The 25,620-nt window shown below is 43.7% G+C and overlaps 1 protein-coding gene across 1 annotated transcript in view; it reads left to right on the top strand.

Moving 5' to 3' along the window:
• pigk (phosphatidylinositol glycan anchor biosynthesis, class K) overlaps window positions 1-25,620 on the top strand; it is a 129,490-nt gene that overhangs the window by 32,105 nt on the left and 71,765 nt on the right. Inside the window, exon 9 of the mRNA XM_048539193.2 lies at window positions 12,967-13,139. Coding sequence (XP_048395150.1) covers window positions 12,967-13,139 — 173 coding nt within the window. The remainder of the gene's footprint in view (window positions 1-12,966; window positions 13,140-25,620) is intronic.

The following is a 25,620-nucleotide window of genomic DNA, read 5'->3' as shown; positions in this document are numbered from 1 at the left end:
AGGAGAAGATGGTCAGATGTAAAACTCTTCCCCACAGGGAAAACTTTCAGAAAGGCGTTATTGTCCTTGTCCATGTTCATGTGAGAGGCTGCATGGATGAAGGCGATTGTAACAAATGAATGAAAGAAGTGTGACTTCAGACCAGGAAGTCACACCTTATTGATCATGTCAGTGACATAAGGTCCATCAGCACCAATGTGGCAGCTTTGGTGTCGCTGGTTTTTTTACTTTTATTACGGTGTTCTTTTAAGGGGCCCAAATTGAGTGCAAATGCCGATCCCTCAGAAACATTACCAAATCTGTTTAAATGGTGTTCCTTGCTAAGTGTAAACACCCAATAAATCTGTATATCCTTGTCTGCTATGACCTGCCTGTACTGCTTACAAAACAAAACTTTTTCCTGTATCTTGGTACATGTGACTACAATAAATCAAATCAAAGGATCGTGTGTGACTTGGAGGGTATTGTGTAGGTAGTGGCGCTCACACAGAGTCTCCACTTTCTAGGAGGTAAAAGTTACGATTTGGAATATGTTTGAAGACTCTTCGATGAATTGTTGGGCGTATGTCTTAGGACTGTGCACATTGGAGCCACTCTACACCAGTGGTGGGAATATGACTTTGACAAAAATGTGCACTAATGCATTTGGAGTGATTGAAAAGAGGTCAGTCAGGTGGACCTCATAGAATTTGGGTTCCCTGACTGGACCGGGTTAACAGCTGTAATCAGAGAGCCCTGGCTGACAGATAGGAGCAGGAGTGCCAGGGATTCCGTTCACTGTAGGAGCCGACTCTGAGCTGTCTGGGTCAGTGTCATGCACTAGGCATGTGTAAATAAAAGGTTACGTGGTGACGGGATATTAGCTTCTGTGGAGTTATTTTAGCATTCTTCTAAAGGTATGATATTTACCCGTTATTTTAGATGAAAAGGATTGCGTAAGCATTTGGGCAAAATGTTTTGAATCATTTTTTTTTAATTTAAAAGTGGCTGTGAAATGGATCGTTTTAAGAACGGCTTGGTTTTGATATTTTTTTGAATCAGATGAAAGCAGTAACTTCTCTTCAGAAGAATGATGGGATGTTGATGCTTTATTGATCAGTAAATAAGATAAATGCAACGAGCTGGATTCTTAAAAGTTATGCAAGTGCAATATTTAAATAGAAGACATTACATTTATCTTACGACTGTCAGAAATGCTTCAAAAAGAATTTATATAAAATAAATTACTTTGAGGTTCATTGATTCATACAGGATATTCTGGTATTTATCAATTTAAAGATGACCTGAATAATCTGTTCCTTGTCATATTGCTTCATGAGAGAACTTTGGCTTAGATTTTTGAACTTTCTGCTCCTTAAGTATTATGCTGGCTTCCTTCACTTTCTGAGCCATTGGAAGAGCAAGACTGTACCTTGCTTTAACTTCTTCACAAAGTAAGGTTTCTGACAATGCAGTGTTCCAGGTATGAGCCTGGATTTTACATCGCAGTCCCAAGGTGAAATTTGAACCCAGCTCTTTCTGACTTGGAGGAAACAGCTACCTGACCTGATATGTCCAATTTATGCTGAATGCATTGGTGTAAAGCAACTTAATTAACAAGAACTGCATCGGTGGACACCAAGGCTTGGACATGTTGCACTATGTTCACATTTTGTCAGTCTTCCATACTGACTTAGCAAACACCCTGGCTGAATCCATCACTGCTCATTAACACAGCTGTACCCCACGTGAAAATGCTACTTGGCTACATTTCCTGAAGTTTTGCCAGTTTTGAGGGGTGTAAAATTCGCACACTAAATTTCAGGTGCAGTTGCATATAATTTTGTGGCTGCTTAGGGTAATTATTTTTCCACATTGCTGAGACCTGCACTGTAATTCTTGTGTCTGTGCAAACATCCATTGTGACTAAATGTATTCACACTAGCTTCTGCAACTGTGTGTACGTAAATGTGCAGAAATGAAGACTTCAGATTTCAATACTTAATGTTTTAAGGAATGATTTAAGGAAGGAATATGGCATACATTCAGAGCTTCCAGGAGAGTCTGACACAGTGGCTACTGGCTGAGCAATCATGAGAACTCGGAGCTTTGCTTTGTACTTGGAACGAGAACATGATTGTGATTACAGAGACTTGGCTGAAAGAGAGACTGGCTTGGCAACTGAATGTCCCAGGATTTAGATGTTTCAGGTGAGGAAGAAAGGGATGTAAAAGAGGTGTAGGAGTTGTATTACTGATAAAGGAGAATCTTGTAGCTGTTGAGAAGGAAGGATACAACAGAGGACTTGTGTAGTGAGGTAATATGGGTAAAAATCAGGAATAGGAAAGGTGAAATACCAATGCTGGGGGTATACCACAGCCTCCCAACAGCCACCTGGAGACAGAGGACTGAAGTAGAACAGTACAGCACACAACAGGCCTTTCGGGCCACGATATTGTGCCGAACTTTTACCCTATTCCTAAGGTCTATCTAACCTCCACCCATACCTTATACTATCATCCATATGCGTATCCAATAGCCGCTTAAATGCCCCTAATGAGGCCGACTCCACTACCCTCTCAGGCAATGCATTCCACACCCCGACCACTCTCAGTAAAGAACTTACCTCTAACGTCTCCCCAATATCTACCTCCACTCACTTTAAAACTATGTCCCCTCATAATAGCTACCTCCACCCGAGGAAAAAGTCTCTGGCTGTCCGCTCGATCTGTACCTCTGATCATTTTGTACTCTTCTGTGAAGTTACCTCTCATCCTTTGTCGTTCAAAAGAGAAAAGCTCTAGCGCTCTCAACCTTTCCTTGGAAGACCTTCCATCCATTCCAGGCAACATCTTGGTAAATCTCCTCTACGCCTTTTCCAACACTTCCACATCTTTCCTGTAATGAAGCGACCAGAACAGGATACGTACTCCATATGTGGCTAAACCAGGCTTTAGTATAGCTGGAGCATAACTTCATGGCTCTTGAACTCAATCCCTCTATTAATGAAAGCTAACACATATACGCCTTCTTAACAACTCTATCCACCTGGGTGGCAGCTTTCAGGGAACTGTGGACATGAACCCCAAGATCCCAATGCTCGTCCACAGTGCCACGAATCTTTCCGTTAACCCTGTATTCCGCTTTCAAGTTTGTCCTTCTAAAGTGAACCACCTCTCACTTTTCAGGGTTAAACTCATCTGCCACTTCTCAGCCCAGCTCTGCATCCTGTCAATGTCTTCTGGCACCATACTGGAGGACAGTGAGGAAGAAAAGATCATCGCCAAAGGCCCAGTGATCTCTTCCATCCCTTCCCGTAGAATCCTTGGATAAATCCCATCAGGCCCAGGGGATTTACCTATCTTCAACTTCCTCAGAATTCCTAGTACATCCTCCTTACTAACATCACTCTCCTCTAGCTTACCAGCTTGTTTCACACTGTCCTCCCCCTACAACTAGGTCCCTCTGAGTTGTGAATACTGAAGAAAACTATTCATTAAGGACCTCTCCTACCTCATTAGGCTCTGTGCACAAATTCCCTTTACAATCCTTGATCGGCTCTACCCTTCCTCTGGCCATTCTCTTATTCCTCACGTACGTGTAAAAAGCCTTGGAGTTTTCCTTGATCCAATCTGCCAAGGTTTTCACAAAGCCTCCTTATAGCTCTCCTAAGCCCTTTCTTCAGCTCTTTCCTGGTTAACTTGTATCCCTCTAGAGTCTTTTTCAATCCCTGTTTCCTAAACCTTCTATAAGCATCCATCTTCCTCCTAACTAGTCGTTTGACCTCTCCTGAGAACCAAGGCTCCCTCACTCGACCGCATCTTCCCTGGCTGCTAGGGACAAGCATATCGATCATACGCAGTATGCATTTGTTAAACAATCTCCACATTTCTGTAGTGCTGTTCCCTGACAGCATCTGTTCCCATTTTATGTTGCCCAGTTCTTGCCGAACAGCATTGTAATTACCCTTCCCCCAATTATAAAACCTTAGCCTGATGTATGTACCTTTCCTTTTCCATGACTATTGTAAAAGTAACAGAGTAATGATTGCCGCCGCCAAAATGCTGTCCTACCAACAGGTCTAACATTTGGCCTGGTTCATTGCCAAGCACCAATTACAAAGTGGCCTCTCTTCGTGTTGGTCTCTAGACATACTGTGTCAGGAATCCTCCCTGAATGCACTGGACAAAATCCGCTCCATCTAAACTCTTACAAATAAGAAGTTTCAATATCAATATTTGGAAAGTTGAAGTCACCCATGACTACCACCCTGTGACTTCTGCACCTTTCCAGTATCTGCTTCCAAGCCGCTCCTCTACTTCTCTGCAACTATTAGGGGGGCTGTTTTAAAAAAAAACCCAAAAAAGTGACTGCTCCTTTGTTGTTCCTGACCTCAACCCAGACTATCTCTGTAGACAACACAGTGTAAAGTTCGATGAACACAGCAGGCCAAGCAGCATCAGAGGAGCAGGGATGCTGACGTTTTGGGTCGAGACCCTTCTTCAGAAATGGAGGAGGGGAAGGGGATTCTGAAATAAATAGGGAGAGAGGGGGAGGTGGATAGAAGATGGATAAAGGAGAAGATAGGGTAAGAGAAGACAGACAGGTCAAATAGGCAGGGTTAGAGTCAGCGAAGGTGACTGTAGGTGGGGAGTTAGGGAGGGGATAGGTCAGTCCAGGGAGGATGGACAGGCCAAGGAGGCGGGATGAGGATAGTGGGTAGGAGATGGGGTGGGGCTTGAGGTGGGAGGAATGGTTAGGGAGGCAGGGACTAGCTGGGCTGGTCAAGTTTCCTGCTGCTCTGATGGTGCTTGGCCCGCTGAGTTCATCCAACTTCACACGGTGTTATCTCAGATTCTCCAGCATTGGCAGTTTCTACTACCTCTGACTCTGTAGACATATCATTCTCGAACTGCCTTTCAGTAGCTGCTACACTAGCCCTGACTAGCAATGCCCACTCCCCCACCTCTTTTTCCACCCTCCCTATTTCTTTTAAAGCACCTAAATCCCGGAACTTCCAACAGCCATTCCTGTCCCTGAGTTACCCAAATTTCTGTAATGGCCAAAACACCGTAGTTCCATGTACTGACCCATGCACTAAGTTCACCCGCCTTATTTCTGATACTTCTTCAAACTATCCCTGTGTCCACAATTACGCTCCATTGACCGCATTTCTTTATCAACTACCTCACTCCCTGTTGTGTCTGTTGGAAGGCTGAATATCTCATCCTCTGAATTATAAATTTGGTTCCCCACCCCCTGACAGTCTAGTTTAAACCGTTCTGTACAGCTCGAGCAAACTTCCTGCCCATGATATTTGTGCCCTTCTGGTTCAGGTGCAACCAGTCCTTACTGTACAGGATAATAAAATGTGAGGCTGGATGAACACAGCAGGCCAAGCAGCATCTCAGGAGCACAAAAGCTGATGTTTCGGGCCCAGCTCTTCCCCCCCACCCACTGCATCCCAAAACCAGTCCAACCTGTCTCTGCCTCCCTAACCGGTTCTTCCTCTCACCCATCCCTTCCTCCCACCCCAAGCCGCACCCCCAGCTACCTACTAACCTCATCCCACCTCCTTGACCTGTCCGTCTTCCCTGGACTGACCTATCCCCTCCCTACCTCCCCACCTACACTCTCTCCACCTATCTTCTTTACTCTCCATCTTTGGTTCGCCTCCCCCTCTCTCCCTATTTATTCCAGTTCCCTCCCCCCATCCCCCTCTCTGATGAAGGGTCTAGGCCCGAAACGTCAGCTTTTGTGCTCCTGAGATGCTGCTTGGCCTGCTGTGTTCATCCAGCCTCACATTTTATTATCTTGGAATCTCCAGCATCTACAGTTCCCATTATCTCTCTCTCTCCCTTACTGTACAGGTCCCACCTTCCCCAGAATGTGCTCCAATTATCCACATAATGGAAAATCTCCCTCCTACACCACCCCTGTAGCCACGTGTTTAGCTGCACTCTGTCACTATTTCTTACCTCGTTATCACGTGGCACTCAGAGTAATGCAGAGATAACTACCCTGTTCGTCCTGGACTTCATCTTCCACCTAACTTCCTGTGCTCGTTTTTCACATTCTCAGTCCTTTTTCTACCTGTGTTATTGGTGCCAATTTGTACCATGACTGCTGGTTGCTCACTATCTCCCTTAAGGATCTTGAAGACATGATCCAAAACGTCATGGACCCCGGCACCTGGGAGGCAACATACCATCCATTTGTTTCGTTGGCGTCCACAGAACACCTGTCTGTGCCTCTTACTATTGAATCCCCCACTACAATTGCTCTCCTATTCTCCCCCTTTCCCTCTGTGCCACAGAGCCAGGCTCGGTGTCAGAGACCTGTTCGCTATGGCCTTCTCCTGGAAGGCCTCGTTCCCCCAACAGTATCCAAAATGGTGTACTTATTATTGAGGGGAACGGCCACAGGGGATCCCTGCACCGTCAGCCTATCCCCTTTCCTCCTCCTGACAGTCAACCAGCTACCTTTTTCCTGTACCTTGGGTGTGACCACCTCCTTCTAACTCCTCTCTATCACCCCCTCAGTCTCCCAAATGATCTGGAGTTCATTCACCTCCAGTTCACTAATGGGGTTTGTGAGGAGCTGGAGTTGGGTGCACTTCTCGGAGGTCAACTCAGACGGGATACCAGCAGTGACCCTGACCTCCCACATCCTGCAAAAGGAGCATGCAATTGCTCTTGCTTCCATTCCCTCTAGTCTAGATTTCCAGAAGAATAAAAAACAGAAGCCTTACCTTACCAACCTTCCACACCAACTTCTGTTTTGGTTAGAGGTTTTGGGTTTGGCCAGTGCCTGAATATATTAGTTCACTTGTTCTCTCCACTCCCGCTTCTGAGAGCAAGATTTTGGAAAGATGTAAGAACATCACGGTTGTTGTGGTGGGTGATTTTAACTTCACCTATATTTATTCGGACTCACTGTGGACTCAAGTGCGAGGGGCTTGGATGGGGCAGAATTTGTAAGAACCACTGCAGAGGAATTCTTGACCCAGTATGTAAACGGGGAGGGGTTATACTGGACCTGGCTTTGGAAAATGAGCCCAGTCAGGTGAATGAAGTTTCAGTGTGGGAGCATTTCGGGAATAGTGACCATAAAACTGTGAGTTATGACCTTGGTCAGAAAGAAAAAGAAAGCATATGTATTAGGTTTAGGAGGATGGGAACTGACAAAGCCCTTGAAGTATATAAGGAAAGTAGGAAAGATCTTAGGCAAGGCATTAGAAGGGCTAAAAAGGGTCACAAAAAGTCATTAACAAACAGGACTAAGGAGAATCCTAAGGCTTTTTATACATATAAAAAGCAAGAGAGTAACGAGGGAAGAAGTTGGCCCACTCAAGGTCGAAGGAGAGAATCTATGTGTGGAGCCAGAAGAGGTAGGTGATGTCCTAAAGGAATACTTTGTGTTTGTATTCACCAAAGAGAAGGAATTGGTGGAGGATGATCTCAGGTAAGGAAGTGTTCAGTTTCTAAGCCAAGCTGCTATTGAAAAGGAAAGAGATGTTGTGTGGTGTGTTTAAAAAGTATTAAGATAAGTCCCCAGGTCCTGTTGGGATCCATCCCAGAATATTGAGGGAGGCAAGAGAACAAATTGCTGGAGCATTGACAGACATCTTTGTATCCTCTGTGGCCACAGGTGATGTCACAAAAGACTGGAGAATGGCCAGTTTTGTCCCATTTTTTAAAAAGGGCAGTAGGGATAATCCTGGAAATTACAGAGTTGAGAGTCTTGCGTCGGCAGTAGGGAGTTTATTGGAAAAGATACTCAGAGTCTAGATGCATTTAGAAGCAAATAGACTTGTTAGCAATAAACAGCATGGTTTTGTGGGAGAGATCATGCCTCACTAATGAGATGGCGTTTTTGAGGAGGTGATGATGATGATTGAAGGAAAAGTTGTTGAACTTGTCTATATGGACTTCAGTCAAGCCTTTGATAAGGCTCCTCGTGGCAGACTGGTGCAGAAGGTGAAGTCACATGGTATTGAGGTGAGCTGGTAAATTGGAAACAGAACTGGCTTCGTCATGGGAGACAGAGGGTAGTGGTGGAAGGATATTTTTCAGAATGGAGGGTTGTGACCACTGGTACTCCACAGTGATCAGTGCTGGTACCCTCTGCTGTTTGTAGTTACATAAATGATTTGGAGGAAAATGTAGCTGATCTAATTCGTAAGTTCACAGATACAAAGGTTGGTGGAATTGTGGATGGTGAGGAGGATTGTCAGAGGAATCAACAGGATATAGATTGGTTGGAGGCATGGGCAGAAAAATAGGCAGATGGAGCTTAATCCAGACAAATGTGAGGCGATGCATTTTGGAAGGTCAAATACAGTTGGAAATTATACAGTGAATGTCAGAACCCTTAGGGGTATTGATATGCAGAGGGATCTGGGCGTGCAGGTCCACAGATCACTGAAGGTGGCGGCGCAGGTAGATAGGCCTTGTTCACCACCTTGCCTTCATTGGAAGGGGGACTGAGCATGATGTTGGTAAAATATTACCAAGTACAACAAGTATAAGGATAGACCAATTACTCTGCCGGCTTATAAAACTTTACTCAGGCCACACTTGGAATATTATGCAGTTCTGGTCACCATACTACTAGAAGGATGTGGATGCTTTGGACAAGATACCGAAAAGGTTTACCAGGATATTGCCTGGTATAGGGGATTTTAGCTCTGAAGAAAGTTTATATGGACTGGGTTTGTTTTCACTGGAACGCAGGAGGTTGAGGGGTGAACTAATACAAGTTTATAAGATTATGAATGGTATGGATAGGGTAGAAAGTATGAGGCTCTTTCCCCAGATTGGAGGGGTCAATTGCTAGGGGGCACAGGCTGAAGGTGCAGTGTGTGGGAAGTTTAAAAGAGATGTGTGAGGCAGGTTTTTCACACAAAGGGCGGTGAGTGCCTCGAATGTGCCATCAGAGGAGGGGGTGAAAGCAGACACAGTAGCCGCTTTCAAGAAACACCTGGACAAATACATGAATAGGAAGGGAATAGAGGGATATGGATCCTGTAAGAGAAGACCGTTTTAGGATGGAAGGGCAAAATGTGTCAGCACAAGCTTGGAGGGCCGAAGGGCCTGTTCCTGTGTTGTAATGTTCTTTGTTCTTTTTGTATCCAGGTTAATTAATGGTCTGGGGCACAAGATCAAAACTTAGCATTGCAGCTGGTATAACTTGAATTCAATATAAAAATGTCTGGAATCTCATTGTAAGCTCAGTATTGTGCCTAAGTAACGATTGCTGATATTCAGAAATACCCATCTGGTTCACTCAGATCCTTTAGGGAAGGAATTCTTACCTGGTCTGGCCTACATGTGACTCCAGACCCCCAACAATGTGATTGACCATTACCTACGCCCTGAAAATGGAGCAGTAGGTCACATCAGTACCAGGACTGTGAAGAATAAAGTAAACAGACGCTGGCTGTGCCAGTGATAACCACATCCCATGAAACAGAATAAATTTCCTCATAGTGCAGTTGCTTACACTGATTTAGCAGAATTGTAAAGTTGCAGAAGGAGGCTATTTGGCCCACCTTGTCTGCGCCTGTTCTCCAAAGGAGAATTATGACTTAATGTCACTCTCCTGACTTTTATCTGGTACCCATACAGATAGTTTCTATTCAGACCACAGTCTCATACCCTCTTGAATGTTTTGATTAAATCTGCCTTTACCACACTTTGCAGTAATGTGGTCCAGAGTTGAACCATGCGCTGCATGAACGCATCAAATTTTCGTTTTTTTGCAAATCATTTTAAACCTATTCCCATTTCCGTTAAATGAAAAACAGAAGGACTGCGGATGCTGGAAGTCAGAAATAAAAACAAGAATTGCTGGAAAAGTTCAGCAGGTGTGGCAGCATCTGTGGAGACAAAGCAGAGTTAACGTTTTGGGTCCAGTGACCCTTCTTTTGAAACGTTAACTTAGCCTTCTCTCCACAGATGCTGCAGAATTGCTGAATTTTTCTACTTTTGTTTTTTTGTTCCCATTCCAATAGTTCTGTGTTAGTTTTAAAGTTGTGGTGCTTTCCAGTAGTAATGTGGTCTAGTAGTGAATTGCATTGGTTTTAATTTGAGGGATTTGGAATTCAAAAGTATAGAATTAATGGTTCAGTTACAGTCTTGTCTAGACCTCGAGTGGACTGCTGCATGCTATCTTTGGCACCGCAATTTCAAAAATGAGATTCGGTGTTAGAAAGAAACAATGTACAGATTCACTAGTGTTACACCAGCCTTACAGGCAGTTTGATTTAACTTTGCTTGCATTCCCTTGAGCTGAGAGATTGAGTTATTTAATTGAAGTTATCGAATCATACATCATTCAAACAGGCCTTTTGGCCGACCTATCCGTGCCAACCAACAAACATCGAACTATACCAACCACATTTACTGGGGAGGTGATGGCCTAGTTGTATAATCATTAGACAGTTAATCCAGAGACCCAGATAATGTTCTGGAGACCTGGGTTCGAATCCAGCCATGGCAGATAGTGGAATTTGTCTCTAATAAAATATCTGGAATTAAGAATCTAATGATGATCATGAATCCATTGTCGATCGTCAGAAAAACTCATCTGGTTCATTAATGTCCCTGAGGGAAGGAAGCTGCCAGCCTTACCTGGTTTAGCCTACATGTGACTCCAGACCCACAGTAATGTGGTTGATTCTGAACTGCCCTCTGGGCAATTAGGGATGGGCAATGAATGTTGCCTAGCCAGCGGCACCCTCATTCCCTGAATGAAAAAGAAAAAAAAATTTATGTGCTCTGGGTCTATAGCCTACTTTGCCCTAGCATTTTAAGTGGTCATCCAGATGCTTCTTAAATGTTGAGAATCCCTGACTCCAATCCCCTTGGGGAGGACGTTCCATATTTCTGCTACCCTCCGGGTAAAACGTTTTTCCGCAGATCCCTCTAAACTACTTGCTCCTTATCTTAAAGTTATGCCCTCTGGTCTTAGAAACGTCTGCTATGGGAAAAGATTAATCTGATCTACTCTATTCATCTCAGAATTTTGTATAACTCAATCAGATTCTCCCACCCCTCCAAAGCCTCCTCTGCTTCAAGGAAAACAAACCCAGTCTCTCCTAATAACAGAGCTTTTCCATCCCAGGTAACATCCTGGTGAATCTCCTCTGCACCCTCTCCAGTGTAATTTCCTTCTTCCAATAGTGTGGTGACCAGAACTGCACGCAAATCATGAAACCACGAAAGAAATTGATATCAGGGCAGCATTTGAGCAAGTATGGCATCAGAGAGTCCCAGCAAAACTGAAGTCAGTGGGAACAGTGGATGGGTGACGTGGTTTGAGGGAGAAATATCCTCATTGATTTGAGCCATACCTAGCTTAAGGCAAGATGGCTGTGGTTGGAAGAGGCAAATACCTCAGTCCCATGACAGGAGTTCATTGGCATACTGTCCAAGACCCAGCCATCTTCAGCCACTTCATCAATTTGGAAAAGAATTAATTTATTAGGGATAGTCAGCATGGCTTTGTGCAGTGGAGGTCTTGCCTCTCAAATTTGATTGAGTCTTCTGAGGAAGTGATGAAGATAAGTGATGAGGATGAGGCAGTGAATGTTGTCTATATGAACTTTGCTAGAGCAAGATATCAAAGGCAGTCACTCCCACCTCACTTCAGGAGCTCAGCTCTGACTCGCTTGGTCAGAGCAAGGCTGTAATGAGATCAGAAGCCAACTGGCCCTTACAAAGTCCCTCATGGTAGGCTTGTCCGGAAGATTAAGTCACATCGGATTGTTGGTGAGTTGGTAAATTGGATTCAGAATTGTCTTGTTCATGGAGTAGTTGTGGAGATGTGCTTTTCTGATAAAGAATGTGGATGGCGTACTTGCCTTCGGGTGGGCCGTTGACTATAAAAGTTGGCAAGTCATATTGCAGCTGTCTAAATCTTTAGGCCACATTTTAAGTATTGTGTGCAGTTCTGGTCCCCATGCTGTAAGAAGGGAGCCCTTGAAGAGGATGCAGCTGGTTTACCTGGATGTTGCTTCGACTGGAGTGTATTAGCGACAGGGAGCGAATAGACAAACTTGCATTGTTTTTGCTAGACCTTTGGAGGCTGAGGAGGTCCCTGGTAGAAGTAAATAAAATTTTGAGGGGCATGGATAGGGTGGATAGTCACAGTCATTTTCCCAGGATGCAAATGTTAAATACTAGGGGACATGGGTTTAAGGTGAGGGGGCAATGTTTAAAGGAGATGTGCAAGGCAAGTATTTTACACAGATGCCTGGAATGTGATTCCGGGGGAGGTGGTAGAAGCAGGTACAACAGCAATGTTTAGGAGACATTTAGACAGATACCTGGACAGGTAGAGTACGGAAGGATATGGACCATGCGCAGGCAGCTGGGATTAGTTTAGAATGGCATCATTGTCAACACAGACGTGATGGGCTGAAGGCCCTGTTCCTGTAATGTTCTTTGTTCATTGTAACATTTGAAATGGAGCTGTATATTGATGATTGCAGTGTTCAGTACTATTCAAAACTCTTCAGATAATGAAGCATTGCAACACCACATGCCACAAAAATCAGTGTTACAAAAGTGTAAGACAGTGGCAGTCGAAGGGAATTGTGCTCAGTACCTCTTGCAGTTCCTCAGACGCTGAAGCTGTGTCCAAATGTAGCAAGACCTGCGCAGTATTCTGGTGTAGGCAGGCAAATGGCAAGTGACCATGCCCTACAAGAGAACCTAACCATCTCGGCTTGCAATTCAATGGCATTTCTGTCACTGAACTCCCCGGCTGTCAGCATCATGGGAGTTGCAATCGACCAGAAACTGAAGTGGACTGGCCTTTTAATACTGTGGCCAATATTGTAGCTCATTATGCTGATTCAGGAAATTGCTGGACCTGTACTGAGCTCTGTGCTCTTTTGTGCTTGTAAGCTTGTTACAAACTTGTTTATGTTCCAATGTCTATGTGATGATCACCTTGCTTCTGTTTTCTCTTGTCCTGCAGTTCAAAGTTTGCCCTCCAAGTCTGTGTGTTTCTACCCCAGGGCACAGGACTGATCTCTTTCAGAGAGACCCCAAAAGTGTTCTCATTACAGACTTCTTTGGCAGTGTGCGCAAGGTGGAAGTAACAAGTGATATCATCCGACTCACCCCGAATGACACTGAAACTGAACAAAGGTAAGCGTGTGAATTGGATACCTGCAAATGCTTGTGTCTGTGAGCATCAAGTGTTAGCATGGGATCTGGAGGCTTATTTGAATTGCTTTTGAAAAATACATCGTAAGTCTTTTTTTCTGTAAAACCACAGCAGCATGACTTGCAAAATGTTAATGATAGGGCAGCATGCAGTGATGTAGGCGTATGAAGACATTTTTATTCTTTCATGGGATGTGGGCATTGCTGACTAGGCTGGGATTTATTGGCTAGATGCCCCTGAGAAGTTGGTGGTGAGCTGCCTTCTTGAAATGCTGCAGCACGTTTGGTGTAGGTACACCCATCTGCACTTAGGGAGGATTTTGACTCAGCAACACTGAAGGAATGGCGATATATTTCCAAGTCTGCATGGTGATTGGGTTGGAAAGGAACTTTCAGGTGGTATTCCAATCCAGCAGCATTGCCCTTCTCGTAGATTTAAGTGGCCGTGGATTTGGAGGATGCTGTCTAAGAATTTTTGGTGAATTTCTGCAGTGCCTCTTGTAGATTGTACCTACTGAGCACCAGTGGTGGAGGGAATGGATGCTTGTGGATGTGGTGCCAATCAAGTGGGCTGCTTTGTCCTGGATGATGTCCAGCATCTTGAGTGTTGTTAGAGCTGCACCCATCTCGGCAGGTGGGGAGTGTTCCATCACACTCTTGACTTGTGCCTTGTAGTTGGTGGACAGGCTTTGGGGAATTAGGAGGTGAGCTACTTTCTGCAGGATTTCTAGCTTCTGAACCGAAATTTCCAACTTGAGACAAAAACATCTGGACCAAACTGTACTATTTTTGACTTTATCAACTGTTGACTTTATCAATTGCCAGGAAAGTATTCTGACAGATGTGGGCAATGAACATTAGTTGACTGTTCTGTAATAGAAAACTTGATTTAGACAACAGAACAGATATTGGTCAGGTGGTATCTCGGCTTTGCTGAGTGGTCTGGGAATATGCTGTTTTAAAGCTTTTAATTCACATTAAAACCTTGATAATTTGTGAATTGTAAAATGCACAAATGTGAACTTATATGGTCAATGCAGTTGCAGACATAGCTCAGCTCTTAGACACCTGACGAAAAGGAGGTTACATCTGAACATAGCTGGATGTCTCTTGCATGTTGAGGTAATAACATGGGTGAACAAATTCATGAAAGATATAAAGCAAGCCCAGGGGTCACTGAGGAATAGAATAAATAAAAGAAGTTGTTTTTTGATTTCCGTGAAATAGTAATCTGAAGTGTTGACATTTTCATGTCCAAATCTTTTATACTGAGTGACAGGCTCCCAGCATGGATTTCTGTGAAACTGCATTCCTACTGCCATTTTGAGTAATTAAGTTTGACCCCTGCACTCTCGTTTCAGTTTTTGGAGGATGTTTGCTATCAGTTCTTCTGCAGATGAACTGATTCTTTTCTGATCCTGAATACTATGGTACATTTGGCAGTGTCTGCTTTAGCAGTGTTTTTGCCAACTGACAGAGAGTGCATGGACAATTTTATTTGAATGGAGAGAGGCTTTATACATACCTTATATGTTGGTATTTAGTGATAGATTTTCAGATACAGCCAAATGCAGCATAAAAGTTTTCTTTATTAATATGTCGCACTAAGTTACAACCCCCTCTAGTGTGTTCTTCCTGTAAATATTTAAACACAGATTTCAATTTGTTAGCATTCCAGGTGAGAATATTTCTGCCACTCTTGTTTTCGACTATGTTGTTCAACATTCACTTTACCTCATTGCTCCATGTTTGGCATCGATTCTTCCACGACCCCAGAGGATCTTGCAACTTCATCCTTTGCAGTTTTAGCAGCATTTACAGAGTACATTTGTCCCGATAACTGTGCTATTTTTCTGCCCACTTAAATATTTTGTCTCATGTACCCTGTATTCTTGAGCTGTTTCCTGCAAATTGACTATGTTAGCATCAGCTGTGAATGTTACCAATTTACATTGAGCTTTTACTTCTATAATTAATGTTTGTTTCTCTAGTTTGTCAGTTTCACTCTTATTTATTTCAGTCAGAGATGTTACATATTGTTGCAATCATATTGGTATTGACCCATTGTCTAGTGTCTCTCGTAAATGGTACTTATTGTTTCAAATTCCCGTGTCCTTTCCCTCTTGGTGCCCTGCCATACAATTTATCTATCTCTAATAAGTTTGTTGAGTTTGAGCTGGTTTCACTTGTCCAAAGCTTGGATTCTGCCTAAGGCAGGGTATAGTACGCTGTTCAAGCCTTTCTCTGTAAATATTGTTACCATTGAGGCTGGAGAAATGCACCTATTCCTTTTCAGTCCTCTTGTTTCACCAGTCAAAACAGATATTTAGTTCAACCAGGTTGTTGATATTGTCAATTTATATTTGTCTCAATGTATTTGAATCGTACTAAATGGAATAGAATTAAGCTGGCCATTTCTTTAAGCCAAAAAAAGAATAATGACGTTATTAAAAATAAACCTTAATTATAGAAACAAGTAAAGTTATTGATTGATAGAAAGGTTTAGACTATACAAAGGTAGCTACAAGTTCTCTTCTAATATCCCCAACTTAATATGAAGCAAATATGAGTCTCAAACTATGGTTGGATACTCTTTAGAACACATCATTTGGCTGGATGGCTGGTTTGCAATGCTGAGTAACATGAACAGTGTGGATTCAGTTCATGCATTGACTGAAGTTACTGTGAAGGACTCTCTCTCAACCTTTCCCCTCTCCTGAGGCATGGTTGCCCTCCAGTTAAACTCGCCATCAGTCAATGAGAGAGCAGCCCTTCTTCACTGAGATAGCAAGATATAGCTCTCTGATGAAGGGTCTAGGCCCGAAACGTCAGCTTTTGTGCTCCTGAGATGCTGCTGGGCCTGCTGTGTTCATCCAGCCTCACATTTTAGCAAGATATAGAGTTGGATGAACACAGCAGACCCCCCCCCCCCCCCTCGTTCTCACACACCACCCTACCAACCTCCGGATACAACGCATTATCCTCCGACACTTCCGCCATTTACAATCCGACCCCACCACCCAAGACATTTTTCCATCCCCTCCCCTGCCTGCTTTCCGGAGAGACCACTCTCTCTCCGTGACTCCCTTGTTCGCTCCACACTGCCCTCCAACCCCACCACACCCGGCACCTTCCCCTGCAACCGCAGGAAATGCTACACTTGTCCCCACACCTCCTCCCTCACCCCCATCCCAGGCCCCAAGATGACATTCCACATCAAGCAGAGGTTCACCTGCACATCTGCCAATGTGGTATACTGCATCCACTGTACCCGGTGCGGCTTCCTCTACATTGGGGAAACCAAGCGGAGGCTTGGGGACCGCTTTGCAGAACACCTCCGCTCAGTTCGCAACAAACAACTGCACCTCCCAGTCGCAAACCATTTCCACTCCCCCTCCCATTCTCTTGATGACATGTCCATCATGGGCCTCCTGCACTGCCACAATGATGCCACCCGAAGGTTGCAGGAACAGCAACTCATATTCCGCCTGGGAACCCTGCAGCCATATGGTATCAATGTGGACTTCACCAGTTTCAAAATCTCCCCTTCCCCTACTGCATCCCTAAACCAGCCCAGTTCATCCCCTCCCCCCACTGCACCACACAACCAGCCCAGCTCTTCCCCCCCACCCACTGCATCCCAAAACCAGTCCAACCTGTCTCTGCCTCCCTAACCGGTTCTTCCTCTCACCCATCCCTTCCTCCCACCCCAAGCCGCACCCCCCGCTACCTACTAACCTCATCCCACCTCCTTGACCTGTCCGTCTTCCCTGGACTGACCTATCCCCTCCCTACCTCCCCACCTACACTCTCTCCACCTATCTTCTTTACTCTCCATCTTCGGTCTGCCTCCCCCTCTCTCCCTATTTATTCCAGTTCCCTCCCCCCATCCCCCTCTCTGATGAAGGGTCTAGGCCCGAAACGTCAGCCTTTGTGCTCCTGAGATGCTGCTTGGCCTGCTGTGTTCATCCAGCCTCACATTTTATTATCTTGGAATCTCCAGCATCTGCAGTTCCCATTATCTCTGATAACAAGGCCTGGTGTGTGGGGTAGGGAGCTGGGACATGGGAGAGTTTAGGCCCTAAAATTACTTGTTTCAACGCTCTTTAAAAAAAATTGACCAGTTTAATTCTGAAGCAATCTAAAGATGCCAAATTTATCTGTATCTGTAATCTCAGAGGAGCAGGAAAGTTTGACGTATTGGGCCGAGACCCTTCTTCAGGAACAGGGGAGGGGAAGGGGATTCTGAAATAAATAGGGAGACAGGTGGAGGTGAATAGAAGATGGTTTTTTCGATCTGAAATGTCAAACTTTCCTGGTTCTCTGCTGCTTGGCCTGCTGTGTTCATCCAGCTTCACACCATGTTATCTCAGATGCTCCAGCATCAGCAATTCCTACTGTCTCTGTATCTGTAGTCTGTTTGCCTGACTGTAATGTGTGTCCTTTTAATGTTATTTATTATTTTCTAACTATACGATGAATCACTAGGGTAATGTCACTATTTTCTTTATTTCTCTATTTGTATCTAAGATTGGTACCTGGATACTTTATGCCTAGGATGAGGGGGTGAATTGCAAACTTTTTACTATACTCTTGTATTTCTGAATACATGTGATAATAAACCTAATGCTAATTCTAAAAGTAGTTTGGAATTTAAACTGCTGGAAGACATAATAAAAGAAGTAAGATAACAAGGTGTAGAGCTGGATGAACACAGCAGGCCAAGCAGCATCACAGCAGCAGGAAAGCTGACGTTTTGGGCTAGACCCTTCTTTACCCTTTGAAGAAGTGTCTAGGCCCGAAATGTCAGATTTTCTGTTCCTAAGATGCTGCTCGGCCTGCTGTGTTCATCCAGCTCTACACCTTGTTATTTCAGATTCTCCAGCATCTGCAGTTCCTGCTGTCTCTGCTGCATTAATTTCTGGATTGCAGTGAAGATGCAGGATATTTTCTGCTTCAGATTTTGTCATGTGATTTTATGTTACATAAAGCGTTTAATACACAGAGGCGATCGTTACCATACCAAGATTTACTATAGAACACATTTGCTGCGGGGTACCAAGTCACAACTCTTATCCAGCAGGTGGCCTCAGCTCCCCTTTTATCGGGCACTGAGAGATTTTCGGACAATTTTGTTTGTAGTGATTCCTCGCTGTGCAAGCCATTGAAGCAGGATCCACTACATCACAGGATTGCAAGACAATGATGTGAAGAAGCCATTTAGCCCACTGTAGGTCATCTGCCTCGGATTAACAATAACCTGTATTTGCATAAAGCCTTTAACATAGCAAAACATGCAGAAATTGATACCTTGTGGAGTCATTATGGCACAGGAGGAGGTCACTTTGCCCATCGAATCCAACACGAGTTGTTCGGGCATGATTAAAACCTTTTTTGGATGAAATCAAGGTTCCATTGCCTTTTTAGGGAGAGAAATCTGCCATCCATGCCTGATCTGGCTTGCTTGTGACTCTGGACCTGTAAATGTTAGTCGCCATAGTCCTAATAAAACATAAGGCTGCCCTCTGATTAGGGAGAGAGAATGTGTGGTGCTGATTTAACCTGAGGGTCACCACAGCTGAGATATGCAAAGAGTTTGGGAAGGCAAGTCCTTCGCAGTAACCTTAACCAGTGCAGGGATTGAACCTACACTTCTGGTGATGCTGTGCATTGCAAACCAGCTGACCAGCCAGCTGAGCCAATTGAACCCTGATAATCAGCAGAATGATTGACTCTTAACTACTCACTAGTCAGTTAGGAATGGGCAATAAAAACGCTGCCGAGCCAGCAACACCACATCCTCTGAATGAATTAAAAAGAAAACAAAGTTTAAAGTGGTCGAGTAAGCTTTAGGGGGAATTCCTAAAGGCATAGCTGCCAGTGTTGGATTGACAGAAGTTGGAGATGCACAGGGGACTGGTTTTGAAAGATGGCAGAGATTCTGGAGAGCTATATGACTGCAGAAGGATACAGAGGCCAGGACAGATCGTGACAGCATCTACTTGTACTTTGGCTGACCCCAGTATTTCTCTCTCCACCAGCCTGCCTTATTCCGAGCGTTTACTAGCATTTACATATCTGATATTATATTAACTTTTCGTTCCCCTAAAACATTGCCTCTCGTTCCCTCCTGCTTGTAGAAATGTGCCGATTAAAAAAAAAACCTTTTCATACATATTAAAAACAAAATAATTTTTTTTCAGCGCAGCAAGTTGCCTCCAATCCTGTCACATTAATAACCTGAGAGTGCCCATTGCCCCCTGGGTGGCAAACACTAAGGGGTTAAAGAGGTAGGTGGGAGGTGGTGGATGAGGGAGTAGGTGGAGGAGAGGTGAGTCTTTTTTTAACAGGTCTGAGGGCTTGACTGTAGCCACTTGAGCTCTTAATGATGCCTCGCCACAAATAACTGTTGAGGTAGAGGCCATGCTTACGGTTAACATGGAATTGGATAAGGATTAGAAATGCATAGCACGGTGGCTCAGCGGTTACCCCTGCTGCAGATCTAGGTTCGATTCTATCCTCAGGTGACTGTCAGTGTGGAGTTTGCACATTCTTCCTGTGTGTGTGTAGGTTTCCTCCCGCAGTCCAAAAATGTGTAGGTTAGAGTGGATTAGCCATGCTAAATTGCCCATAGTGTCCAGGGATGTGCAGGCTCAGTGGGTTAGCCATTGGAAATTCCACGAATGGTCTGGGTATGATGTTCTTCGGAGGGTCGGTATGGAGTCAGTAGGTCAAATGGCCTGCTTTTGCACTGTTGGGACGAAATGGAACCGGAACGTTTAGACTGGGGAGGGAGGTTGCTGGAGGGAATTGCTTCAGTTGTGGAGATTTATTTAATTTCAGAATTTGATTCAGTTCAGGTTTCACTATTTACCATGTTGGGACTCAAAGCCTTCATGCCAGATCAGTCTTGGCCTCCCTGCTCTCAGAAAGATATTATTAAGCTGGAGAGTGTTCAGAAGAGATTTACCAGGATGTTGCCAGGAATGGAGGGTTTGACTTGTAAGGAGAGGCTGGATAGGCTGGGACTTTCTTTCACTGGAGTGTAGGAGTGATCTATAGAGATTTCTAAAATCATGAGGGTTATATGTGGGGTGAATGGCCAGTGGCCTTTCTCTAGAGTCAGGGATTTCAAGACTAGGGGGTAATAAAGTGTGAAGCTGGATGAATACAGCAGGCCAAGCAGCATCTCAGGAGCACAAAAGCTGACGTTTCGGACCTAGACCCTTCTTCAGAGAGGGTCTAAGCCCGAAACGTCAGCTTTTGTGCTCCTAAGATGCTGCTTGGCCTGCTGTGTTCATCCAGCTTCACACTTTATTATCTTGGATTCTCCAGCATCTGCAGTTTCCATTATCTCAAGACTAGGGGGCAGTTTTTAAGGTGTGAGGAGGCTGATTTTTAAAAGAAACATAAAATCATAGAAATGCACAGCATGGAAACAGACCCTTCGTTCCAACTCGTCTATGCTGACCAGATATCTTAAATTAATCTGGTTCTATTTGCCAGCATTTGGCCCATAACCCTCTAAACTCTTCCTGTCCAGATGCCTTTTAAATGTTGTAATTGTACCAGCTTTCACCACTTCCCCTGGCAGCTCATTCCAAACATGCACCACCCTCTGTGTGGAAAAAGTTGTTCCTTTTAAATCTTACCCTCTCACTTAAACCTAAGCCTTCTAGTTTTGGACTCGACCACTCAGGAGAAAAGACCTTGTCTATCTACCCTCTCCGTACTCCTCATGATTTCATAAACTTCTGTAAGGTCACTCCTCAGCCACATTCGCTCCAGGGGAAGTAGCCCCAGCCTATCCTGCCTCTCCCTATAGCTGAAAGTCTCCAATCCTGGCAACATCCTTGTAAGTCCTTGTAAATCTTTTCTGAACCCTTTCAAGTTTCGCAACATATTTCCTGTAGCAGGGAGACCAGAACTGAATGCAGTTACTGACAGTGACCTAACCAATGTCCTGTACAGCTGCAACATAACCTCCCAACTTCTCTACTCAATGCACTGACCAATAAAGGCAAGAACCGCCTTTACTATCCTACCTACCTGTGACTCCACTTTCAAGCAACTATGAACCTGCAGTCCAAGGTCACTTTGATCAGCAACACTTCCCAGGGCCCTACCATTGAGTGTGTAAGTCCCAGGTCAGTGTTTTTTTTACATATAGGGAGGTTTGTGTGTGGAATGACACAAAGATGGAGCTGTGGGTACAGTTACAATGTTTAAAAGATATTGAGATAAGTACATGAATAAGAAATGTTTGCGGGGGTTGGGGGGAGGGGGGGGCGGTTATAGGCCAAGCCCAGGCAGGTGGGGACTAGTTTAGTTTGGAGGCATGGTTTGCATGCTCTGGTTGTACTGAAGGGTCTGTTTCTGTGACGAATAACTCTGTCTCTATAATATTATCACATTGTTTTAAGATGCTAGCTTATGAAACTCATACTAGTTTTGGAGTAGTAGTCCAGTGATACTGTCATTGTCCCACTGCTTTACCCCAAAAGCAAATTCTCCAGGGACTGGAAATTTGAAATAAAAGTCAAAGGTGCTTTGGGACCATGATGGTCTATGATATCAACACTGGATTGTTAATCTAGAGATCCAGGTAATGTTCTGGGCATTCAGTTTCAAATCTTGCCACGTCAAAGGGTAGAATTTTACTTCGATTTAAAAAAAGGAAGTCTTGAAATTAACAGTTTAATGATGACTCTGAATCCATTGTCAATTGTCAGAATAAGCCCATCTGGTTCACTGTCCTTTAGGGAAGAAAACTGCCATTTTACCCACTGCCTACATGTGACTGCAGACCCACAGCAGTGTGTTTGGCTTGTATCTAATCTCTGGGCAATTAGAAATAAGCAATAAATGCTGGTCTAGCCCGCAATGCCTGTGAATGAATAAAAAGAAAATGCTCAGCAGGTCAGGCTCATGCTCATAGTCAGTGATCCTTTATCAGAGGATTTCGACTGTCTTCTGTTTTATTTCAGCATACTCCAGAAGCTGCCTGGCCGGAGCTTTGGGCAGCTGTAATGTAAAACTTGCAGCGCTTTCTACCTCTCTACATTAAACAACTTTTCTGTGGGAAGATTGACTCTCATCTCCTAAAGTGATCTGTTAATATGATTTATCATGATCATATGTACCTCAGTGCAGCGAAGCTTTGTTTTGTGTGCAGTCCAGGAAGATCATACCATATTCCGCACATAAGGGTAATAGAACAGAGCGAGGACTACAATGTTATGGCTGCAGAGAGGGTGCACAGAGAGCAAGATCAACATTTAAACGCAAAATTTCAGAGGTCCATTCAGAAGACTAATAACGGTGGAGTTGGGGGGAGAAGCTGTTCTTGAATCTATTTGTAGGTGTATACAAACATTTCTCTTCTGCCTGACACGACAGGGTAGAAGTGAGTATAACTGGGTTGGGAGGGGTCTTTATGTTGGCTGCTTTCCCAAGGCAGAGGGAGCTATAAGAGATTTTGTTGGACTGATGTCCACCACCCAAGTATTATTTTGGAACGCCCATTTTTCTGGATGGTGAGTGATAGTGATCCAGTGTTGAGAAACTTTCATGATGTTTTTGTTCCCTGTAACCAAGGGGCACAGATGGTGACTATCGCACCTCGCAACTAAATGCCTCTGTTTGGGTAACTTTGTGCAGGCAGTAAGAGTGTAAGGCACTTCAGCCTAAAGGTTGACCTTCCGATTAGGATGAGGCCAGCATTTATTTTCTACCCCGGAGGGCAGTTAAGAGTCAACCGTGTTGCGTGGGTCTGGAGTCACATGTAGTCTTCAGGTAAATACAGCATTTTCCTTCCCTAAAGGACATTAGTGATTTGGGTGAATTTTCCAGCAATTGATAACGGTCATCATTAATTTCGGTTTTTTAAAAACTTAATTCAAATTTCACCATCTTCCATGGCAGGATTTGAAGTCAGATCCCTGGAACACTCCTGGGTCTCTGGATTAACAGTCTAGTGATAGTACCACTGGACCATTGCGCCTCCGATTTATTCTGTCCCTTTTCCCATTATGATATGAATTTCTCCTTTTTTTAATGTTATTATCCAGTTCTCTTTTAAAATTAGTATTGTATCTGCTTCTACCACCTTTTCAGGCAGAATGTTACAGGTCAGAAAACATTTCTCCTTCACTATGTTGGTTCTTTTGCCCGTGATCTTAAATCTGATTTTGTTTTGTAATTTGCTGACCCTCCTGCCTGTAGGAGTTTTGTTCACTTCATGAAAGTCCCCATAATATTTAACATCTCTATAAAATCTTCCCTTCACCGTTTCTGCTTGTAGGTGAATAACCCCAGCTTCTCTCAAATCTCTCCAGAAGAAAAAGCCCTCAGTCCTGGTGCTGTTTTGTGCATTTTCCTTGACATTTTTTCGAAGTATGGCTTCCCAGAATTTGCCACAGTACACGCACTGATGCTGAACCAGTGCTTCATAAAAGTTTAACTTACATCCTTTTGTACTCTGTACCTTTGTTTCCTGGCCAATTCCTGTTCTCAATGTTGATACTGATCGAGTATTGTTGTTCAAAGCTCCACTCGTCATTGCAATAGATATGGCAGGACCTGTGGCAGTTTGGAGCATAAATCCATTTGTTTCTGTTCGCTCCCTTGTGCACCCGTATTAGTGGCAAACGATTTTCAATGTGCAGTAAAATTCCAGCGCACATTAGGAATAAGTGGTGCCAATTAACCAAAAATTGTTTAAGGAGATGGCCAATTCAGATCAAATGCTCCCTTTAATGGGTGGAGGAGAAAGTCGAATGGTCTGGTTAAACCCCTTCTAACCCATTTCAATGAAAAGTGATTTCCGAACTCCCCAGGCTTTTTGGGAAGTTTCAAAAAACTGTTACTGCCTCTGTTTCTCAACATTTTCCATTTTTATAAACTCGACTGTTACTATATTCACTGTCCTGTGATCTTAAGAGGTCTGTAATTTCAGGATTAATTCAATGATTGATGCCTGGCAACCTTGCTCCAGTCAAACTGCCTCATTTTGTTGGTTCTCCATTCTCGGGATGAACTGGTGCTTTTGGGAGTTGGGCTATGTTGGAACAGCTGGTACAGAGTGAGCTCTTGACTGGAGCATGGGGTGACTGCATTCAACCATTTAATCATCATTTCCATTTTGTTATCAAGTTAAATAACAGTATTCTTCACTGAAATCTAGATAGAGTTTGCATTACTTGTACATACTTCACTTTACAAGCACTGCTTTATTGGTAAAGAGACAAAATTGAGCAGTCTGAGTCTGGGAATTCTAGTTGCTGGGGAATTCTGGTTGGTGCAGTGCTGGGTAGCACAGATTTTGCCATAGTTAAGTATAAGGTGCCGGATTTTGGTGTGAGAAATAAGGTGGTGAGCTATTCTTTAGACAATTAAAAGTTCAAATGGGTAGACAAGCAAAGGATCCCCAAGCGTATCAATTTACTAATCATTAAAAGTAGCAGCTCAGGTTATCACAGCCCAAATAAGTCCAACTGAAGCCCAGGATTCATTTCTATAGAGATAGACTGAAAAGTTACATTAAACTCATATACATTGGTTTGACAGCACTAAGGGAGTGCAGGACACAGTTCATATTTTACAAAGAGTATGGAGATAGTAGCAAGGTGCAAAATAAGACTCTCAGTTACAGCATTGGGGTGGAGAGGACATACCCATCTGAAAAGGCTGAGATATTATTGTGTGGTTGGAGGGGGGAGAGGGTAGTGATCTTTTCTGTTTTGGGGAAAAAAAAGAAAGCTGACAGGCGGCCTGATAACAGTTTTAAATGATATGGCCTGACCTGGGTAAATCTGGAGAAAATTACATCAATAAGAACAGAAGGGAATGCTATGTTATTGTGGTTGAATGATGTGGGATGCAATGAGGTGTCATGAAGTATAAAAACCAGAATAGACTGGACAAAGTGCACTGTTTCAGTGCGATTCTTATCTAGTTAACCATCTCAGCCACTTCACGTGATCACAAGTTGTGCATTCTAACCACACTCTGGCTAAGGAGTTTCTCCTGAACTCCCGGCTGGATTTATCAGTGACTGTCGCATACTTGTGGTCCCTAGTTGTGGTCTCAATCACAAATGGAGATGAGGTAAACACAGAGATGTTATTGAACAAGTTCATAATCTTTGCATAATTGTAAGTAGCATTAGCTTCTGGATGACTCGATGATTTATATTTTTAAGGAAATATATTTTCATTTAAAATGAGCTGGCATTACATTGCTGTTTATAATGCATAATAGAAGCAGTGGTTTCCCAGGAAACGGGCCATTTTATGAGTCAGTTCTGTAACTCTGTTTTCCACAGAGGAGATGATTTATTAGGTTTGATGGTGGCCTGTTTATCAAAATCATTACTTTCTTTTGTATCCTTTATGGAGAGGATGATGACATTTTCCTTGATGGCGTTGTGAATGAGAAATTCAAGCAGATTTATCTTGCTATA

This window comes from Stegostoma tigrinum, chromosome 8 (assembly GCF_030684315.1).
Source record: "Stegostoma tigrinum isolate sSteTig4 chromosome 8, sSteTig4.hap1, whole genome shotgun sequence".
Lineage (NCBI taxonomy): Eukaryota > Metazoa > Chordata > Chondrichthyes > Orectolobiformes > Stegostomatidae > Stegostoma > Stegostoma tigrinum.
This window is presented reverse-complemented; position numbering and strand designations above follow the sequence as displayed.